The 20,783-nt window shown below is 35.5% G+C and overlaps 1 protein-coding gene across 4 annotated transcripts; it reads left to right on the forward strand.

Annotated features, from left to right (window-relative positions):
- The first annotated feature begins 859 nt into the window (after positions 1-859).
- On the forward strand, positions 860-20,332 carry LOC128259352 (LIM/homeobox protein Awh). Of its 4 annotated transcripts, none has more exons than XR_008268049.1 (6): positions 860-1,482; positions 15,461-15,642; positions 17,064-17,281; positions 18,421-18,642; positions 18,896-18,956; positions 19,499-19,554. XR_008268049.1 is itself a non-coding variant. In XM_052991669.1 (6 exons), exons 2-6 carry the CDS (start codon positions 15,563-15,565, stop codon positions 19,558-19,560), a joined length of 720 nt encoding a protein of 239 aa, XP_052847629.1. In that variant the 5' UTR covers positions 863-1,486; positions 15,467-15,562; the 3' UTR covers positions 19,561-20,332. The 4 variants fall into 4 exon arrangements, 3 of the variants coding, with proteins under 3 accessions (XP_052847629.1, XP_052847626.1, XP_052847627.1); XM_052991669.1 differs by having other exon boundaries at positions 863-1,486; positions 15,467-15,642; positions 18,421-18,654; positions 18,831-18,956; positions 19,499-20,332; XM_052991666.1 differs by having other exon boundaries at positions 863-1,482; positions 18,421-18,654; positions 18,831-18,956; positions 19,499-20,332.
- The last annotated feature ends 451 nt before the right edge of the window (positions 20,333-20,783 follow it).

Here is a 20,783-nt window from a genome sequence, read left to right on the forward strand (position 1 = left end):
GAAACATAGTGACAATAGCAATAACATCACCAAAAACCACAGCATCAAAAGCAATATCAGTAGAATACAGCAGCCAAATGATAGAATCAGCTATGAAAACTGTGAATACAGCAACACTAGCCCCATAAAACAGCAGCAACATGAAAAATATTCACAGAAACAACAGCAAGACCAATAGAAAGAGCTACAAAAGAAGCGACAACAGCAACACCAGCCCCAAAAATAGCAGCAACTTGGGAAATAATCTTTGCAACAACAGCAATATCAGTAGAAAAAGCAGTGACAACAGCAACACTAGTTTCAAAAACGCCAGCAACATGGGAAAAAGTCACGGAAACAACAGCAACACCAATTAAAAAAAAGCTACGAAAGTAGTGACAGCAGCAACAATAACAGCAACATGGGCAAAAAAACAGGAGCAACAACATCAATATCAGTGGAAAAAGCAAGAGCAGTGGAGACAACAGCAACACGGGCCCCAAAAGTAGCAGCAACTAGAGAGGAACTCCCTGCGACAACAGCAACACTTCGTCACCAGAGCAACACCCACCCATTTCTACTGGCGATTCCACTCCAAATCGCACTCAATTCAAGTGGCCAACTTGGCACGCGCCGGCGCACTCAATTGGTGCAAAGTAAGACCAGGGGCCGCCGAAAACCACTCAAAATGGGGGACGCCAGTCGGGAACTCGTTCTCCCGGCCAAAGGGGGCGTGGCCAGGCGAGCCAATCACCACCATTCCCGTTGCGCCGGCGACAGCTGGTTGCGCTCAAACAAGAAAACCAGTTGAGCGGGTTCCCGAGTCGAGTTTCAGCTGAGACTGGTGGTGGTTGTGGCTGCTACGGATGGGTTTCGGACTTACTTTACCTGTGAGCGTGGTGGTGGTGGTGCCATAGGCTATAAGCTATACTAGCATATGGAATCGAGGCAGTTTCAGCCACCAGATCCCTGAGCCGGCAGTCAACGCAGTGGCCTCGAAGCTGTAACAACATCTCGCGTCCGCTCCGCCACTAAAATTGGTATTGAAAATCTCCCGAGAATCGCGATACTGAAAACGTGTTATCGCGTGTTTATTGATAAGGTTCTTCGATATATATACTACACCGAAACATTCGCCGTCGGCCAAAAGTGAACTGTGCACATCGAATGTGCTAATTGAAAAACGAAAAATGTTGCAAACGCTTGCAAATTGATCAAACATCCCGATCTCGGATATACGAATTTATACTGCTTATTAATAGCTGGTGAAGAATTATATTACATAACAAAAATAATATATCGCATGCAGACGGCGGCTTTTGTGGGACGCTTGACAAACTGATCAAGTCGTCGTCGTCGCTGTCTTCGTTGTTTTCTATTATATATCATCTATATAACCTGGCTGCGATTGGGTTCGATTCCCAGGCTAAAGCTGGCGACAGAATTTCGTGCAAAAGACTTGGATTAAAAACCGCCAAAATTGTGGAGGCAATTAAAATGAAGGTGAGTTGGAGTTTCCTATTAAAGTATATATGTACCATAATAGGCAAGTGGAAGAGCAATATAATGAGAGGTCAAGTTCCCACGGGTTTTTAAAAAATTATTTGGGGATTTTACTGCTGTATATACCTCCACAACTGTTATATACATGGTAAAAACAATATTTGTGTCTTTGATAGCTTCTTTAGTAAAGTTAAAATGTTACAAAGATAATGCATAAAAGGGATTTTAACATTTGTAAATTTAAATTTACAAAAACATTTTAATATAAATAAACTTTATTTCTCTTGATAATATAAACGTAATGAAAAATAAGTGTGTCTTTGAGAGCCTCTCCAAAAGTATTAAGATATTATTTAAATATCATAAAGCATAATAAACATTATTGAATGTAAACAAGGCATTACTCTTTTCCATAAATTTGTTCTGTTAATTCAATCAGTACTCTTTTTTGTCTACATATTATACAAATTATGTTTTACTTAATTGAATTATTACTTACTTCAATAGTTGTACATTAAAATAAACCAAAACATTTTTTAAATGTTTGTTATTTATTTGTATTAAGTCAAACAGAATTAATTTTCTTGCTAATATAAATATATGAAAGTTATAATAATTATATTTAGGATAGGTATATATTAAAAAGGATTTGATTAAAGACTTTAAATGTCCGTTGAATGTTTTTTTTTGTAAATAAAGTTATATGAACTACATTCTGTACCCGTATTCTAGGTGTTTGCTAGCCCTGTTTGCACACCCACTCGAAATTTCCTTTTTAATTGCTGGACATGTAAGACTGCGACCCCGAGTGACCCACAAAAACAGTTTTTTGTGTAGAGTTTCTTGGCCCGCTGCGAGCATTTTGGGCCAGAAAACGCAACAGGCGACCATTAGGAATATAAAGTGAGCCGCAGCTAAGACAAAAACCAGAGCAAAACAGTTCTAATTCAATTCGAAAAAAGCCAGCACACTAATAACCGCTGGAAAACGATGAGTTTCCAAAACGGAGACGACACAGAGCGGTGAATATGAAAAGCACACAAATCGCACAGTGGGGTTCCCTTCAAAAACACTCGAAAAATAAACCCACACTTTTTTGGGGACTACGAATACTCGAATATTGGCTGTGATATGAAGGCTATGCAACCAAACCCCAAACAACATTTTTTTCCTTCAAGATGTTGCATTGATCGTGTCGCCTAGATGATGTTGCTCAATTCCATGTTCATTCAACAACACATTTTGATTTTATTTGATCCCCCTGAAAAACGTTTAATCGATTTTTGCACCCGCTGTGCGAGGGCTTTTTGCTTTGTTTTTTTTTTTAATATTTTTTTAATATTTTTTTTTTTGTTGTGTGTTTGAACCACCCACAGGATTTTTGAAAAATATTTGCCATGAGTCTGCAGAGAATCGATCATGATTTATGCTCGCCGATCGATGATCGATTTGCCATGGCTTTGTTCGTCGAGTATAATTTTCATTACCATAGCAAATTGGACAAGGTGCTGACGCTTATTACTCTGCATTATATATTTAATCGTTCGATTTCTCTGGCCAGAAAATATTTGGATAACTATTAATTGGTGGGAGATGAGTCCAGAAATCATATGTCAACAATTGTGAGCCGCCAAAAAAGGGGATTCTCTAAGCCAGAAATCTTTTCTTGACATCATCGATCTTGACCCGCCCCCCATCTTTATAATAACCCCCTCCACTATATCTTCCAAAGCCAAATCCGAAAATGACGCCACTAGGCGCTGCCTTATGAATATTCAACAATGTATGGATATGGAGATGGAGTCTTTTTTCTTTTTTCCCTGCTTTTAGGTAGTCGGAGAAAGAGATATAAAAAAGGCATAAATATTTAAGCGTTTAAATGTCGAATGCCTGCGAAGCAGCTATAAAAAACATATATACATATTTCAATAAAAGATTTTTCATTAATAATTCACAAGAAAATTGAAAGATTGGAAAAAACTAAACCTCCCATAAATACACCAATAGGTTTTTTGTGTAAAAAGTCGTTGACGCCTTCTTCTTTCGGCTCGAAATGTTTTCTTTAATTGGCGAGTTGGGTTTTTGGAGTTGAAGTGAAGTGGGTTTGACTTCTGCTTAGTGGGGGATTTGTAAACTCAACTATTTAATTTGAATTTACAATGATTTTCGTGAATTTAAAACTGGTAGAAGGTGTTTAAACTATAAGGATTATTGCTTATTTGAAGAATACTTTTTTATTGTAAGCAACACCCTTTCCTAGAAATATATTATATTGTTCAATTCATTCGTTTATTTACGTCTTATAAAACGTGTTAAACGAGTTTAAAAAACATATAGAAGAAATATAATCATACTATACTTGATAGTATGTGCTATCACTCCTCATAACATCGTTTTTCTAACCATTTTGTTGACTTTCCATATCTCCATCTACTTATTAGCTTTGAGTGGTTAACAAAACACCTTTTGTGGATTACAGGACTAACTCTACTGTCCCATAATCCCGCACAAGAAACAACTGAAGAAAAAAAATAAATAAAAGAAGCGCGTGCCGATGGCCAAGATTTTTCCTTAACAAAAACCAGCTGCTTGACCAGCGGTCAGCAGATTTTTCAGCAAGCCCCCTCATAATTGGATTCCCAAATAAAGGACATTTTCGAGAGTGTCCTGTGACCACTGGCGAATATGCCTAATTGTCAACGCTGACAAGAAGTCTACGCCTCAAATCTCCTTGGGAAAACAATGGGCAGACAGAAATCGCATCTTGACTTGGGCCAATTGCCCTGATCACAGACAAAAGAGAAACAAATATCACACCTTTGTTTTGGGCCTCAAATATGTGTATATATACTGTAGACAGACAATAGATCCTGGTCAGTTTTCGGGTTGCGCATGCGAACTGCAGCGTGGAGATCGCCGGAAAACGTGTCAAAATCCCAGCAGCAGCATTTTTAGCAGGTAAATGCGAAAACAGTCCCCTTCCAAATGGAAATGGAAATCGAATGCAGAATGCAGCAGGCAGCAGGCACAAGAGGACCTCATGAAAAACCACACAAAAGAAGGCAAGTCGAGTCGAGTCGAGTGTCTTCCCATTGTTCGTTCGAGTGCATCCACAAAATAGTCCTTAAAGGACGCTTAGTTGGCCTACAAATGATGCATGGCCCTTGGGCCTGTAAAATTGTAAAATGCCACAAATCATTGCAACTCCTGTCTGCCGGCAGCACACAAAAAAGAAAAAAACAGAAACAGAAATAGAAATCGAAATATAGAGACCCAAACCCGCCCCTGGAATTTACGAATTTACGAGCCATCCCCTAACGACAAACCATTCGATTTGATTTCTGCCAAAAAATTCCAATAAATAAAATAAATGTTATCTTGCCAGCTTGTCGCCCCAGAATATTCCTATTTAATTGCTCGACAATTGCAAATTGGCCAAATGGAATCGTTTCGTATGACTTATTTTTCGAGGCTTCCTATCTTTAAAAATTTCTGTAAGATTTAGCAAGTAATTTTTGAATTATTTCTAATTATTTGCTTTTTATTGTTTTAACAGTTTTTTTTTTAAGTTGTTCCACTGAGTTTAAATAATAAATGCCTTACAAATGCTATTCATTCATGTTGCTGTATCATTTTGCAACAAAGTACGTACAACCAAAATGATTTATAACATATTTTCTTAACTAACAAACAGAAATTTTCTTACGTATTTTATTTGCTGTTTTAAATAGTTTATTAACACCTTGAAAAAAATTGTATTAAAATTGTGAGAAGAACAGTTAATTTTTAAGTAGTTGTTTTGAGTATAAATACAAAATAAATTACAATTTTCATATAAATTTTTTTTTTGAAGAATGTAAAATTTTTTTGACAAATATCATTTTATTTCTTTTAATAGAAATGGAAGAACGTACAACTTTGAGCATTATTTTTTTATTCTCATCAGTTTTTCGGCTTGAAATATAGGTTTTTTAAAGATCTTTTCTATCCCGTCTTATCGATAGAATCTGTGAACAGTAGCCAAAGTGATTAGTTTAGGGAAGCGAAACTAGTTTAGAATGTCAACTCCGTTTGAAACTCACCGCTAAAATCATTCAAAGTCACCTAAATAAATTATCGGCCAGAACTTTGGCGGTAGCCCACAGCTAAAAAACAACCTCAGACTTGATTTATTGGCCCACAAAAAAAAGAGGAGACATAAATACAATAGCGAAAAAAGCTGGAAACTGAAATATGAAAATATTATATTTGTAATTTATGCAAAATGCAGATTTAGCTAATTAATTGTGGCCAATGCTCAATAAAAAATAAGAAATCAAACACGAAATCCCCCTAAAAACTCCGCACAAAGATGAGCTGTAAAAAAGGCAGACAACGCGAAATCAATAAAAGCCCAACTTATTGATGTTTAGTGGCTGTGACATGTTGACGAAAAGACAAAGGCATTTGGGATTTTCGGTTTCGGATTCACTCGATGCTCGAGTCGCAAACCTTATGATGAATGCCTCAGAAATGTGAATAAAAAACGATACATACTCAAAAAAAAATAATAAAAAAAGCGCAGAAACAAGAGAACAAGAAAAACGCGTGTCGAAATCGTTTGAGATACTTGCGGGCGATTTATCAGCGATTTATTAAGAGAACTTCGGCATGGGCATATATATTCTCTCCCCAGACTTTGAGTTTTGAGTTCTGTTTGCACAACTGCCGCCCGCTAAATTTATGCAAAAAACAAAAAAAAAAAGAGATATAAAGACAAAAAACAAAATAACGTTAAATGATAAAAAAAAAAAAAATGGCAAACGAAATGTTTGCCGTACTTCCAATTGCGAGGGTGGCTACACCCATTTAGACTGAATTTCCAGCCAAATGCAAATGTTTTATTGAAACTTATTGCCCAACAAATTGCATAGCCACAGGGTGCTCCATTATGTACACTATGCATTCGATATAAATTCAATAAAGATTATCTCCAATTAAGAGTTAATAAATGTAAGCGAACAGATCAAGATGAAAACATGGATGTAGCATAATTTAATTTGACATTGCTACAAGCTATTGTATTGCCATGAATATAGATTTCAAGAGATAACAGATCAGGGGATATTAAAAGAGAAAAATATTACTAAACTTTGCATATGGAATTTGTTGTTATTATAATACGATGATAAATAATAGATGTGCGGATGGTTTTTAAAAAAACTTACTTTTTGGTATTTACAATTTTTTGTCATTATAATACAATGGTAAATATTCGATTTGTGAGAATAATAATAATAAGAATAACTTACCACTAATTACAACTTTTTTGTTTAAGTTATTATTAAAAATTTTTCTTCCTAAAATTTTTATATTATTGCTATAAATATAGATTTTAAGAGATAACAAATTGGTGTATATCAAAAAATAAAAATGTTTCTAAAGTTTGAATAGAGAATATAAAATGATGGTAAATATTACATGCGTGATAAATGTTTAGCAATTGGAGAGGTTTTTAATAACAACTGACTTATATAAGTTTTTTACTTTTTAAAATTAAACGCTATAATACTGCCAACTAAAATAAAATATATTAAAGTGCTTATTAATCTATGGAAATGAGTAGAGTTTGATTGAAACTTCTGGCCCCAATTACCATATAATTTGAGCTTATCAATTCAGAATACAAAAGCCCCAAAATCTGTCGCCACACGTATAATTTACAAGTTCGTTTCGATTTGAAGACAGCTGCCGAAAGCCGCAAATGATTAAAACACGAAACAAGTTCACGAAATTGTTTGACTCTGACCAAAAAAGTATACCAGACATAATACCCAAATACCCATGGACCAGAAGCAAATCGAAGAGCCATTTTCAGATTGCCACTGGCCCATCTGAATATTGAGTTTATTTGCTGTTGTTGTTCAACTCAACTCCTTGGTTTTTTTTTATTTTTGGTGTTTTTTTTTTTGTTTTTTGTTTAGAGTTTTCGGAATGTCGTTGACGCTGGTCGTTCGCTTTGAAATTTAATATCGAAACGTTGTCTATGCAAATGAACATTGCCACCTGTTTATGTTTATGGCCGATGGAAATGGCAGCTATATAGTAGAAGCTGGAAGCCGGGCAACGAAAACGGTATTAGCTGCATAAGTCAAGCGATCTATCAACTATTAATACTTCGATCCAGAGCTCTTTAAATCTGGGGTTCTCGACTGGATGATCTCCGGTGGTATGAGAACGTGAGAACGATGCCCCGTATGCAAATCACTTTCCGACCTCAAAAGCCCCGCTCCCCTGTCCACATACAAAATAAAATATACGAAAACTAAAACGAAGAAAGTATTAAAATGAAATTTATCTCGTATGCGAGCAGTCAACAGTTATAATAAAACGCGGCTGGGAGCTCACACACAAAAAAAGGCCGGTGTTTGCCAACAGCAACAGCAACCTCCAACGAAATGGCTGTAAAAACTCAACCAGTTCAGATTCAGATCCCAAAGAGCCCAGAACCCAGAACCCAGAATACAGAACCAAAACGATCCCAATCCCAACCCATCTGATCCGAAACCCGGAGAGATCATCTCGTTGAGTTCAGTTTTGTGTTTTGTAGTGTAATAAAGTGCGACATTTTAAGTCGTAGCCGCTCTTTGGGCAATAACTTGTCAACACTGGGATTGTGGGATACTCAGTATCCAACACTGAGAAAAAAACACCATAAAAGCCTTTAAATAGCCTTAAAGTTTGTAGAAATTAAGTGGAAAAAATTAACTTAAAATATTTTACAGCATTTTAGCTAAAAATATGTAAAAAAAAATAAGCTAGGGAAACAAATATTGAAACTAATCCTGTTTTAATATTTAAGAACATCGCTTAATACTACTACTTAAAATTTAAATATATACAAACGTGTTTTCCCTAATAAGTATGGATTATAAAATAAAGCTAAAATGCATTTTAATAATATATGTTTTTTTTCAGTGTATCTTACACACCTAATTTAGCCCCTTGTACCCCCAATCATCCGCTGAACAGATGAACCAAGGCTTTGTCATCGCCAGAAACCCCAGCAAAACAAAAATAAAAACCAAAGGTATAAAGTGAAATAAAACTTTTTATATATGCATATATAAAGTTTATTTTTTAACACAGTACCTATTTTATTTTTCGTTTCGGGTCTTGGCGTTTTAACGACCGGCTGTATATTATCTTTAATAGATATTTCATTTGCATTTAAGTTACTTTTCGGCAATTGTAAATTAGCCACTTAGCGGCTCAAATTGAAAACTGACAGCTGCAAATCGAAGGGCTTTTCTTTTGCGAATATTTTTCATGTAGCTGAGAATATTGGCTCTTTGTTTTGGCCACATAAAAACGTTGGCGACTTTGGCTCGCAGTCATTTGGCCGTAAAATATTTTACGATGTTACGCCAAAGTTAGGTCCACAACTCGATTCGCTGTCTCCCCCGAAAGTCCCCCTTTTTTCCATGGATGGAATGGGATGGAACCACCGACAAGTTGTCTGCCATCATAATATTTGCCTAGGCTGGAAAAAAGGGGGGGGAAAAGTGTGTGCGTGTGATGTGCGAATATGTTGTGAAAATTGAATGGCATATGCACATTTTGTCGCCAGTGATAAAATTTAATAACGCTGATAAATTTAGCAAAAACACGCTGGACCATTGACATAAAGCGGTAATTAAGTTTGCCGGGGAGATGCACAAACCAACAGTAAGGCACACACAGTGGGACAGGTTTAGCCGAGTGTAGATGCATCGCAGAGGTACAGTAAATAGTCGATAAGTTGGAAAAAATATCTATATAGGTCTTAAGAAATTCAAGGAAACTATTAGATGAGTTCACTTGAATAAGAATTAAATATAAATTTGTAAATTTCAAATCGTCGATAATCTTCAATAACAATTGAACAGAACTTTTTTGAAACATATATTTTTTTTTATTTTGTGTAGTATATAATTACAAAACTTTAAGGTATTTTTTAATTGGTTAAAAGATCTTCCTAATATTTTAATCATGTGCTCAACAAATGTATTATTTGTTTTGTTAGTCCTTATCATCTATGTTTTAGTTGTCTTTAGCCAGTTGTCCCTGTAATCCCATAGAAATGCATTCCCTTTTCATTTCGTTGGTCGTTTTTGTTGGCCGCCCAGTTATAGCAGGCCATTAATTTGATTGGATCAATGGGCGCGACAACAGCAACAGCTATAGACTATATGTATATATGGAGGAGTATATGGACTAAAGGAGTGAAAGAGTTGGTCGGCGACATTACCATTAACCGCTTCCCGATGAAATATTTGTAAACATTTAGCCAATTTATGGAGCGTGCTCGTATTATGGATATGGATGCTTTTATTCCACTTTTTTGTGTGTGTTGTGCCCCATATCGTGGGCGTTTGCAGGCCGCTTCCATTCATAAAGAGCAGTTCGTGTGGCCATTAAATAACAATCAGATACGATGATCCCAACTTAACGCCAAACAAACGCCGACGTGTAAGCCTTTTGGTAGTCATATTTTAGCATAATTCAATATATTAGCCACAAAGCGAAAAGGCCCACGCAAACACAAAAAAGTAGCTCTAATTAAAAAGCGATACGCCTTTTTCGAAAGTCACCGAAAAACCAGAATAAATACTCTGTATATTTTTATTTGACAGACGCCCGTTGAAAATTTTCATGCCGCATAAATCAGCCAAAAAAGAGTTTACACAATAAAAATATTGGAAATAAACCGAGCAGAGCAGCAGCCTTCATTGCAATTTGTTGTTGAAAAGCAGCTTAAATCGAGAGATCGAAAGATCGAAAGGCCTTAGGAAAACATTTGCCAAAATCCGTTCAAGTGACAAGTGCCCAAAAAAAAGTTGTTGTTATAACAGCTTCGAAATCGGCTGAAAGATATATGTCCATTGTGCTTGGCTGCTTTGTTTGGCTTTGGTTTTGGTTTTGGTTTTCTATTTCTACTCGTAGTTTTATTTTTGGGAGCACAACATTCTCACGGCTGGTAGATTGGTAGATGATGACAAGTCACAAGTCACAAGCGGAGAAACCAATTGAGTGCCAAGGGCTTTTGTCATCAAACCAGCGATCCATCCATTGATATGGCAATCGATATAGGTTTTGGGTTTGGTTTTGGTTTGGTTTTGGGTACGGTAGTCGTCCCTATGATGATCGCTCAATTTGCGCAATGACGTGAAAGATTGCCGCTGATTCCGGGGGTAATCGATCTTCTTTTCTCAGTTTTCAGTTTTCGGTCCACGGTCTTTAGCCTTCGAAGATGATACAGTTCTTAACTCCCGGCTACCGATTGCAGTATCTACACTCTTTATTCCTCCACTGTTTTAAGCACCTTGCCCTCGCAGATAGCACATATATCCCTTTGGAATGGTCAGGATTATAAACTTTATTGCATACTCTTCATGTGTCTTTTATAGTTCTGTCTTGGCCTTTTGTTTTTCCCCACTTTTATAGGACTGGCAGTGCCAGCCTGGGGTTATTTACGACATTTCCAGCCAAAAGTTGCAAGGTGCAAGTTTTAAATTGTGGAATTTTTATGAGGGCCTCTTCGGCTTGGCATGGCGAGTGTGCTTATATAACACACTGAGTATTCATAGCAAATAATAACAATAAAAGGCACAGAACTAGCCCCGGGATCCCACAGATAACCGGGGAGATATTTTATCGCACATTGCGACCCGCAGAGAACCGGCGAATTCATCATCTTCTATCAGTTCTGAAAATCTTCGGCACTTTTTGCTTGCCAAGATGAGGGTTTTTTATTTGGTTTCTGATATCCTAATTATTGGATACAAGCTAGGAATACTTAAAAAAATTACCCTAGTATCTGTCAGATGATTTTCAACATAACTGATATTTTTTTAACAAGATTTTTTAATTATTTTACTACTTAAATATTTGTAGGGCAACACAATCTAAAATTTTGTTATTCATTTTTACTGCCCATTTTTGCATAATTTCATATATTCAACAATACTTAAACTCATTAAATTTGACTGCTTTTACTGCATTAACTGATAAATGTATCTTCCCAACATCTTATTGTTAAACTTAAACTGAGAGTTTGTATGAGATTTACTTGAGTATCTGTTAGATGATTTTACAATATGACAAACATATTTCTAACTATATTTTGTAAGCATTATTAAATATTTAAATATTTTTAAAAATTGGAAAACAATTTGTTATTTAGTTTTAATGCCCATATTTGCCAAGGTTAATTTATTCAACGACACTGACTCCTTCTACTGCATTAACTTTGTGATAATTGTTTCTTCCCATCATCTTAATCTGCTCGCCATTTTTGGCCTACTAAAGCCATTTTCCGCACTTCATTCTGTCACCCAGTCGGTAAAGTTTCCACGAATTCTAAGCCTAAGCCCACCAGAAACCCATTTTAGATTCATGGCTGGATTTATGCAACTCGCATTGAATCGCACACACAAACCGCAAAAGCAAAAGGCTCACGACACTCACGAGTAAATTACAGTCAAATGACATGCTCGCCAAAAATGCCACTTCAAATGTGGCCTTCTGTATAAATCCCTTCCCCGTCCCCTTCCCTTCACCTCTCCTCCTTTCCTCCCCTTTAATGTGTCCTTCTGACAACTGACATATTTTCAAAAGTGGGCATAGACATGACAACAACAGCAATTGCATGTGTATAACCAACAAGCTGCAGGGAATTCCAAGTGCGATTTCGGGTCCCATACACTGAGAAACAAGAATATACTCACTAAAAATGCATATTAAATATAATATTCTATAAAACTGTGGAAAGTATAGCTTATGGATTAATTTTTAGTTGTTAAAAAAACTTTTCAAAATGTAAGAAGCTAGTTTTTATAATCATATTTGTGAAAATGCTATTTATATAAATATAAAAATAGTGTAGTTCATAGACAAATGCTCTAAATATTTTTTTAAGCACCTGTATAAAATTAATTTGTGAAATCATATTTGATTAAATAGTTCTCTCATAGGCACTGCATAAAAAACTTAAAACATTCTTACAAAACTGTAAGACAATTGTGTAGGTACTAAATTGGAATTTAATTATTTCAAATTCGGAATCGGTGGCACTATTGAAGTAGTTGTTTTATTAATTCAAATATATAAATGTTAACGAAGCCTAAAAAAATTGTTCTGTTTTTAAAATTAAACATCCTATATATCTTATTTAGATTGATTTTTTGTTCGATTGTGTGTTTACTATTGAAATTGTAATTATTCAAACAATATCAAATAATTCATAATACCAATTAAGTTTAATTTCAGTTGATTTTTTTTTGAGCTAGTCATTAAATTAAAATTTTGGAATACCTTTTTTCTGCAAGTGCACTCAAGTCACTGTCTCAGCCTCCGTTTTGGTGTGTTAAAACGGGCGTTGGGAAAACAAATTGCTGCAGAAAACACCCCGTCGTACCGCTCCCCCCTCCCCTTTCCCCTTGCCCCCTAATATTCGGCCTTGTTGTTGGTTGTGTTTTTCGGGCGCGCAATGTGAAAAGTTAAACGAAAGTGACAGGCGAGTCAAAGGAGGTACAGGGGGTACTTGGGATATGGGAGGTATTTCAGTATATATGGTAGAGCGCAGGCTCGTCCGGGGAAATTCGGTCTGGATGAGGAGTGTGAGGGGTGTGAGGGGTACGAGGGGTACGAGGGGTATTTGCGGGTATCTGTGGGTCGACCACCGCTATTAAACGTGTCACATACACGGCGGAGTTGAAAAGTTAAATGGCAGCGGCTGCGCGTTTTGGACGGCCATGTTAGGATGTAGTTATTTCATGTCCGCGGAACACGCACAGATACAAAGATACTCGGTACAGATACAGATACAAACTCACATGTTGCTCTTTCTGACGGTGGCCATATTGCATATTTCGGCCTCAACCCCCCTAAAAAAAGATACTAGATACATTTGTATACGACAGTTTTGCGGTCAGTCATAAATTATTCTCATAGATATCTATTACCCATAGGCTTTTGTCTTATTAATTGCCTTAGTAGCAAATGGCGGGCCCTTTGATCGGTTTACACACTATAGTTATCGTCTTAAAGTCACGGCCCAAGGTTTTATCTCGTATTTATTCGTATTTATTTTCCGGCGGCAAGAGAAGAAACGAATTCGTCAGCTAAGCTAACAACAAGTTGCCATAAGTTAAATGACAATTATTTGCGCCTACAATTGTTTTGTCAACGCCAGTTACGAAAATAGGAACGTATTTTCCCTGCCATTTTTGATTAATGGAAAAACTTCGCCTTTTTTTGTTAATGAAATGCCGGCCATTAATTAAATGTTTCAAGTACTGCACTCAATTCCTTTTATATGCATATGCGTAAATACAGATTTCAGCCCGAAACTGCACATCATAATCAACAATAACCAGATCGAGCAATTGAAATTGTTTTTCAATCGAAAAGAAAGGTAATGAGAAGGCATTAACATGGACTGAAATGTTCTTTGATGGTGAAATTATGGAGTTTTAAATTGTTAAATATATTAAGAAGATTACAAATTAAATATTTTAATGCAAAATTATTGAATGGATTTCATTAAATGGTTATTGATTTACTGAAGTAAATAAATAAATTATTTTTAAGTTTTATATTATCTTTTGTGATTTATTTATGTCTTTATACATTTTAAGTCACTTTAAATGTATCTTGTTACATTAACTTGAAATAAATTACTTGATTTAAAAATACGTTTAAATATTTTACTGTAAATGCAGTGTGATTTATGTTTTCCCTCAAAACATTTTATTTTAACACCTTCAGGCCAAAAAATGTCAGTCTCCAACAAAATGAAAGCTTCATATTTCAATTTAAATTATTACAAACAGCCTGCTAAAATTCCCCATTTAAATATACATTTGTTAATGATATCTTTCTAATTAGAAACGAGTGCAATGCGATGCAGATTTTGCAGTTGTTAAAATATTTGTTGAAATCAATACTTTGCGGGTAGCACTAAAAAATCAATTAAGAAAGCCACACTCTAAATAATACTCTTTGGATTACTTTTTGTTTCGGTGTCTTTTTTGTACTTTATGAAACGCAATAAAATTTGTTTGAAACACACATTTAAAACGGCGTAACATGCTGGCGATCCATTGAATATTCATTAGATCGATCTTCGGATGGGTCGATAAATTTCACATTTCGGGAACTTCGAAGTCGAAGTGAAGCAGTTGCCGTCGCAGCAGCAACAACAATTAGCATAACATTTTAAAATTTATGGTTCAATTTTCGAAAAGAGCGAATCGGAATAACGAAAAAATCGAAACAAAATAAAACAATGCCCAAAGCGAAAGATCGAAACTTGTCTTTTGTGTTGGGCTATTGAAATTTGTTTAATATACATAAGTTAAATGCTGCAGCTAAGAAATAAAACAGAAGCCGCCCGGGCATTTGCCAGATTTATTGACCGATTTCATTTGAAGGCACAACAAAAGAAGAAACAAATCCGACGGGCGCTACGATTTTAGATCAGATCAGATCGCCTTTCGTATAGAAAACACCGATCCGGTTCTCAGGTGTGTGATAAAAAAAGAGTCCCAAGAATTTGCATAGGCAACTTGTATTGAGAAATAGGCTAAGGTAGAACTTTCAAAACTACACTTATAAAAATATGGAATAGTTAAATTTAACATCTGACTATTGAATTAAAATTTTTATATATAATTTATTTATAATTAATTTAAATTAAATATTTAATTTAATTATTATGTTTAATACGTGGCATAATAAAATGCATGGCTGTGGAGAATATTAGGTTTAAAATATGTTATATTTGATTTAAATGCATTTTATTTAAGTTATATGTGGATTAAATTAAAATTAACTTTCAGATATTAAAATCAATTCCAAAAATAATCAAACGAAAAATTTAAAAAAAATGTATTTGGATTTAATTTGTTTTCTTTTACCAGTGTACTAAAATTATGTTGTTTTCTATTTTTTCCAGACTGAGCTGCGTTCCTGCGCAGCGTGTGGGGAACCAATCTCGGATCGGTTTTTCCTGGAGGTCGGCGGCTGCTCCTGGCACGCCCACTGCCTCCGCTGCTGCATGTGCATGTGTCCTCTGGACCGCCAGCAGTCCTGCTTCATCCGCGAGCGGCAGGTCTACTGCAAGGCCGACTACAGCAAGTGAGTACTGAATAAAAAAAAAGATTAAAGAGTCCTTATTTTGGGAGTTACAAAATACAAAAGTTATTTGATAAAAATTAAACAAAATCATGGAAAATTTAAAAATTAATTATTTTTATTGAAATATATTTTCTGGTTAAGAGTCAAAAGATTTACAAGTTATGATAGTAGCAAACTGTTTTTACATTTGTTCCCTTACAGTTTATCTTTAAGCCAAATGTTTGGCTCCAAAAACTGCCCCTTATTTAACTTTCGAAAATTCCAATTGATTTTCCAAGTCGATTGTGTATGTGCACAAGTGTTTTCCGAATAGTTTCCCACACATCTTCTGTCCCCTGGTTAATTGTAATTGTAACAATTCGACAGCGTTTGCGACTTAATCCATAAAGTCAACAGCGACAAAGATGCGGCCAAAACGTAACGAAATGAAAACTTTGCGGGGAGAATGCAACTTGCAAGCCAAAGTATCTGGCAGATACAAAAAAAAATGTAGTGAAGAGGGGGAAGCGTAGGAAAACGGTGTCGACGTCGAACGAAATGATAATAAACAAACAGACGCTCCGTGAGATGCTGTAAAAATATTTATTTTTCAAGTTAAGAATTTTAAGTGTGCATTGCCCGATGGAGACATCATCATCCAGCCTCGGCATCGCATCGCATCGCATCTGAACCCATCCCGAGAAAACCCATCCACATCCGAGTCATGCTCCATGCCATACATTGTTGTGGCTGTTGTAAAAATAAGCTTAAAAGCTAACAATAAGCCACCGAAAGTTGCCGACTCACTTGGAAAAACGTTTGCCAGGGCAACCACTTCCGCTTGGAAAGCGCTCTGGCATACAGGAAAATACTTAGCCGTATCGGATTGATAAAGTCCCATCGGTTTTCCCTTTTCGATTTTGTGTATTAACAAGTTCATACGTTTAATTTGCGTTTTACCATTTTAACATAATTTCTTAAATCTGATTTATTGATTTATATTATGATTAAATAAAGTTTTTTGTTATATTTTAGTTCAACAACTTATTTTTATTTTATTATTAGTAATAATAGAATTTAGATATGAGCGGAAAAGGAATTTTATAAAAGGTTGGCGTTTAAAGTTCAGTTTTACAGTGCCTTTACTATTACAAAGACCTCGAATTATTAGATTATTGGAAAGGTCGCCATATTCAAAAAATACACTTTATGATTGTCATTCCCATTCTCATTTTATTTGCAGAAATTTAAATACACATTAACAGCTATGCAATAGCTGATTTTATCTGTATCTTGTTTATTATTATTCAAAAATGAAGAATAATATTTCATTAAAGTGCAAAACAAAACTCCAAATAAAATATATAAGAATAAAATACAAACGTGAATACAATATTTTAATAGCCCAACTGATTGCGATTTCCTCTCTTTTTTAATTGCAGAAATTTTGGCGCCAAGTGCTCGAAGTGCTGTCGGGGGATCTCCGCCTCGGATTGGGTGCGTCGGGCGCGGGAGCTGGTCTTCCACTTAGCCTGCTTCGCCTGCGACCAGTGTGGCCGCCAGTTGTCCACCGGCGAGCAGTTCGCCCTCATGGACGACCGGGTGCTCTGCAAGGCTCATTATCTGGAGACGGTCGAGGGTGGCACCACTTCCAGCGACGGTTAGTACCTGACCACCATACCTTACATACAAATGCGGTCAGCTTAATAGCAATTCTTTAAAATTCACAGCTAAAAATGGTGTAATAAATGATTTTATAACAATTTAATCCGCACACATCCTAGTCCATCTCCACTTTGAATTAACACATAAAGGTTTTTCTATCTGACCAATTAAAATATTTTCAAAACAAAAAATTTAAAACATTTTTTTTGTCAATGTATTTTATAAAAATTTTAGTTTATTGTATTAGCTTCTTGAAAATACTAAAAAGTTTTTCTCAAAGATGCGTTTTAAGCAATTTTCGATTGGGCGATGAGCTAAAAAAACTACTATTATTTTGACCGCAGCTGTACATATATTGCCCATCGAAAAACAAAACTGGGGGCATAAAAACAAGTTGCAAACATGCTGCACGCTTCAGCGGCAGAACGGTTGCCGATTCGGGACGCTTCACTGTGAACGGTACAGTGAAGCTGGGCCAAAGTTTAGCGCCAGCCAGTCGCCACTGACGAAATCGTGTCACACTCGTAAAAAACAACTCTCCAGTTTGTTTTTTTTTTTGTTTTTTTGTTCGGAGGCGACGTGATCGGCTTGTGAATGTCGCAGCCTAACCCCCAGCCCAAAACCCATAACCCAAAACGCCATCTGAAGAGCCTCTAGACCCCATCTCCTCCTCTTTGGAGGAGACCACCATGTCCGGTCCGCAGTGGCCACATCTCATAAAGCATTACAGCAGCAGCAGCAGCTCTATAAACCATAAACACTTTTTGACGTTTTCAATTTAGCCGACTGTCAAAATGCTTTTAGACCAGAGCTAGAGTCACCGAGAAAGACCTTTAGGGCTTATAAACAGATGAGACTTTATAGAATTCCCTTCTTTGGTTGTAAATATATTAACAACTTTTCTATTGTAATTGTTTTTAATGAAAGTTTTGATATTTTCAATGATTCTTAAAGTTAAATAGGAATAATATTCGAAATTTAAAAATCTTTTACATTCTGAGATACCCTATTTTAAAGCCTGCAACTGCGAAGAGCACTTCAAGTCTAGTCACTGTCCTGCGATTTATATTCAGATTTAATTTCTGATCGCTGACTTATTTTCTCATATTTTTTCGTATTTTTCTACAATTTCAGAGGGCTGTGACGGCGATGGTTATCACAAGAGCAAGACGAAACGGGTGCGCACCACCTTCACCGAGGAGCAGTTGCAAGTGCTGCAGGCCAACTTCCAGATTGACAGTAATCCGGATGGCCAGGATCTGGAGCGGATCGCCTCGGTAACTGGTCTCAGCAAGCGTGTGACGCAAGTGTGGTTCCAGAATTCGCGGGCGCGTCAGAAAAAACACATACATGCTGGTAAGAATAAAAGTAAGTAGTGGATTAGTGCCGCATGCCCTGCCCGTCCTCCCCTAGAAAATCCCCCAGAGTAGAACTCGACTATCCAGTATCCCCCCCGAAAAAAACATCCTTACAAGTTGCCAACACAGTACTTACAATTTCTTCTGTTTTTTTTTCTACTTTCAACAAACGATTTTTGATTGCAGTACGCGAACCGGAAGGAAGCTCATTTGCGCGTCATATTAACCTGCAGTTAACGTATTCATTTCAGAATAACGCACAGAACCCAATGCATATGAACGGCTCTAAAGCGGGTCTATACCCGACTCATGGTAAGGATTACATTTTGGGAATAACTATTGACAGAAATGTAAAACAGAAAATGGAAAAAATAAATATTTATTAAGATATAGGAATATTAAAACTGTTAAACAATTTTAAACATAATTGTGAGATCTTCTGTAACAATTTTGTTTAAGTTAAGACAATGAAAGTTCATAATTTTAGTACCTACCTGTAAGATAAGCACACAATCCAATTTCTTTGCTAAGTTATCTATTTAAAAGCTAGAAATATTATATAAAAAAAAATGATATTACTTATAGAGCATCAAACCAAATTAAGTTGGCTTTTAAAGTTGGCACTTACAACTTAAGTACATAATCGAAAGAAAGAAAGCTAGAAGCTTTTTTGTAGAAAAATTGCAAAACAAAGTTGAAATTGTTATTCAAAAGATTATATAAGTATTAATAATATTTACTAAAATTTGTATTTTTGGTAAAATTGTAAAGGAATTAATACCTGGCTCACTAATTCAATTTCTTTTTAAAAAACAAACGTCTAATAAACATATACCTATTTTATCTTTCTGCAGAATCCTCCATGGATGAATTGTCGCAGGACTCGAGTGTGCATTGCATGCCCAGCGAGGTGTGACTAGAGCAATCCTCGCCAGCTCGAGCCCATCGATAGCTGGCCACCCACAAACAAAAACAAAAAAACGTCCTTTCCTAGTCAAAATTTTATATAAAGCGTCCATGAAGCAGAAAATCGTAAAAACGATCCAGAGAAAACGATCCAGAATAGAGAAATGCAGTCCCAGTTTTTAAGCTTTGAGCAACCCATGCGAACCCATCGCCAATCACATTGAAATCTCATCGAAAAAGACATAGCAAACAAAAACAAACAACAAACAAACAAACATTCCTGCATTGTAGCGTAAAAAGCTGCAGCTTAGTTAATTTAATTTAAATAAAATTTAAATTTACTTTAGTTTAATGTTCAGTAATCAATAAGTGTTTCCCCATCATTCAACTTGATAAATTGATAACTGCTTGCCAAGGCTCCTGTAATATATTTATGCGTATGCCTATGCCTAACCAATCATTGTCGTATATACCTACCATGAGAAACGTTGTTATTGTTTATTTTCTTGTTTTTTAAATGTATAAAAACCGATATAAATATAGTACATATATATTTAGATCTATAGATGTATCCTAAACATATAGCTGGCCAGGCAATTTGTATATAGTAATGATAGCCGAAATTGATAAGCAACGCAGAAAACAGTAAATGAGATGAAATTATACAGCTAAAAACTAACATTTAGTTAACAGAAATTATAAAAATACAATTAAAGATGAACCGAAATCAATTAAAAAAAGAAAAAACAAATTAAAGAGAAAAAAACTTTTTCAAAAACAATTATGACTTGTGTTGTTGATTAATTTGAATTGGAGTGGTGAATTCATTGGGTTTTAAAGGACTATGGGAAGGCGTTCAAAGTAAAAAGTGAAAGCCAAACACAGATAAAAGGAAATTAATTTTACAATTTAAAAAGCGCACAAAGAAATAAAACAAACAAAATGATGTAAGGAAAAGGAGTTTAATGATACATATTTATATTCATGTATGTAGCTTTAAAGAAACTGTTGTTTATTATTTTTATTGCATTAAACAGAACAAAAATTTCCCAAGGATCAAGTATCAAACAATCTTTGTTGATATTAAAAAGAATAATTTTTTGCGTTCTGTCAATTTGAACATATCAAACGACCAAATACCATACAAATCAAAACGGGAATCACTTTGTTTTTAAATTACATATTCCGCTGCTCTTGAATTAAGTATTTTATTTACGCCTTAATTTCTCTAAA

This window comes from Drosophila gunungcola (assembly GCF_025200985.1).
Source record: "Drosophila gunungcola strain Sukarami chromosome 3L unlocalized genomic scaffold, Dgunungcola_SK_2 000005F, whole genome shotgun sequence".
Lineage (NCBI taxonomy): Eukaryota > Metazoa > Arthropoda > Insecta > Diptera > Drosophilidae > Drosophila > Drosophila gunungcola.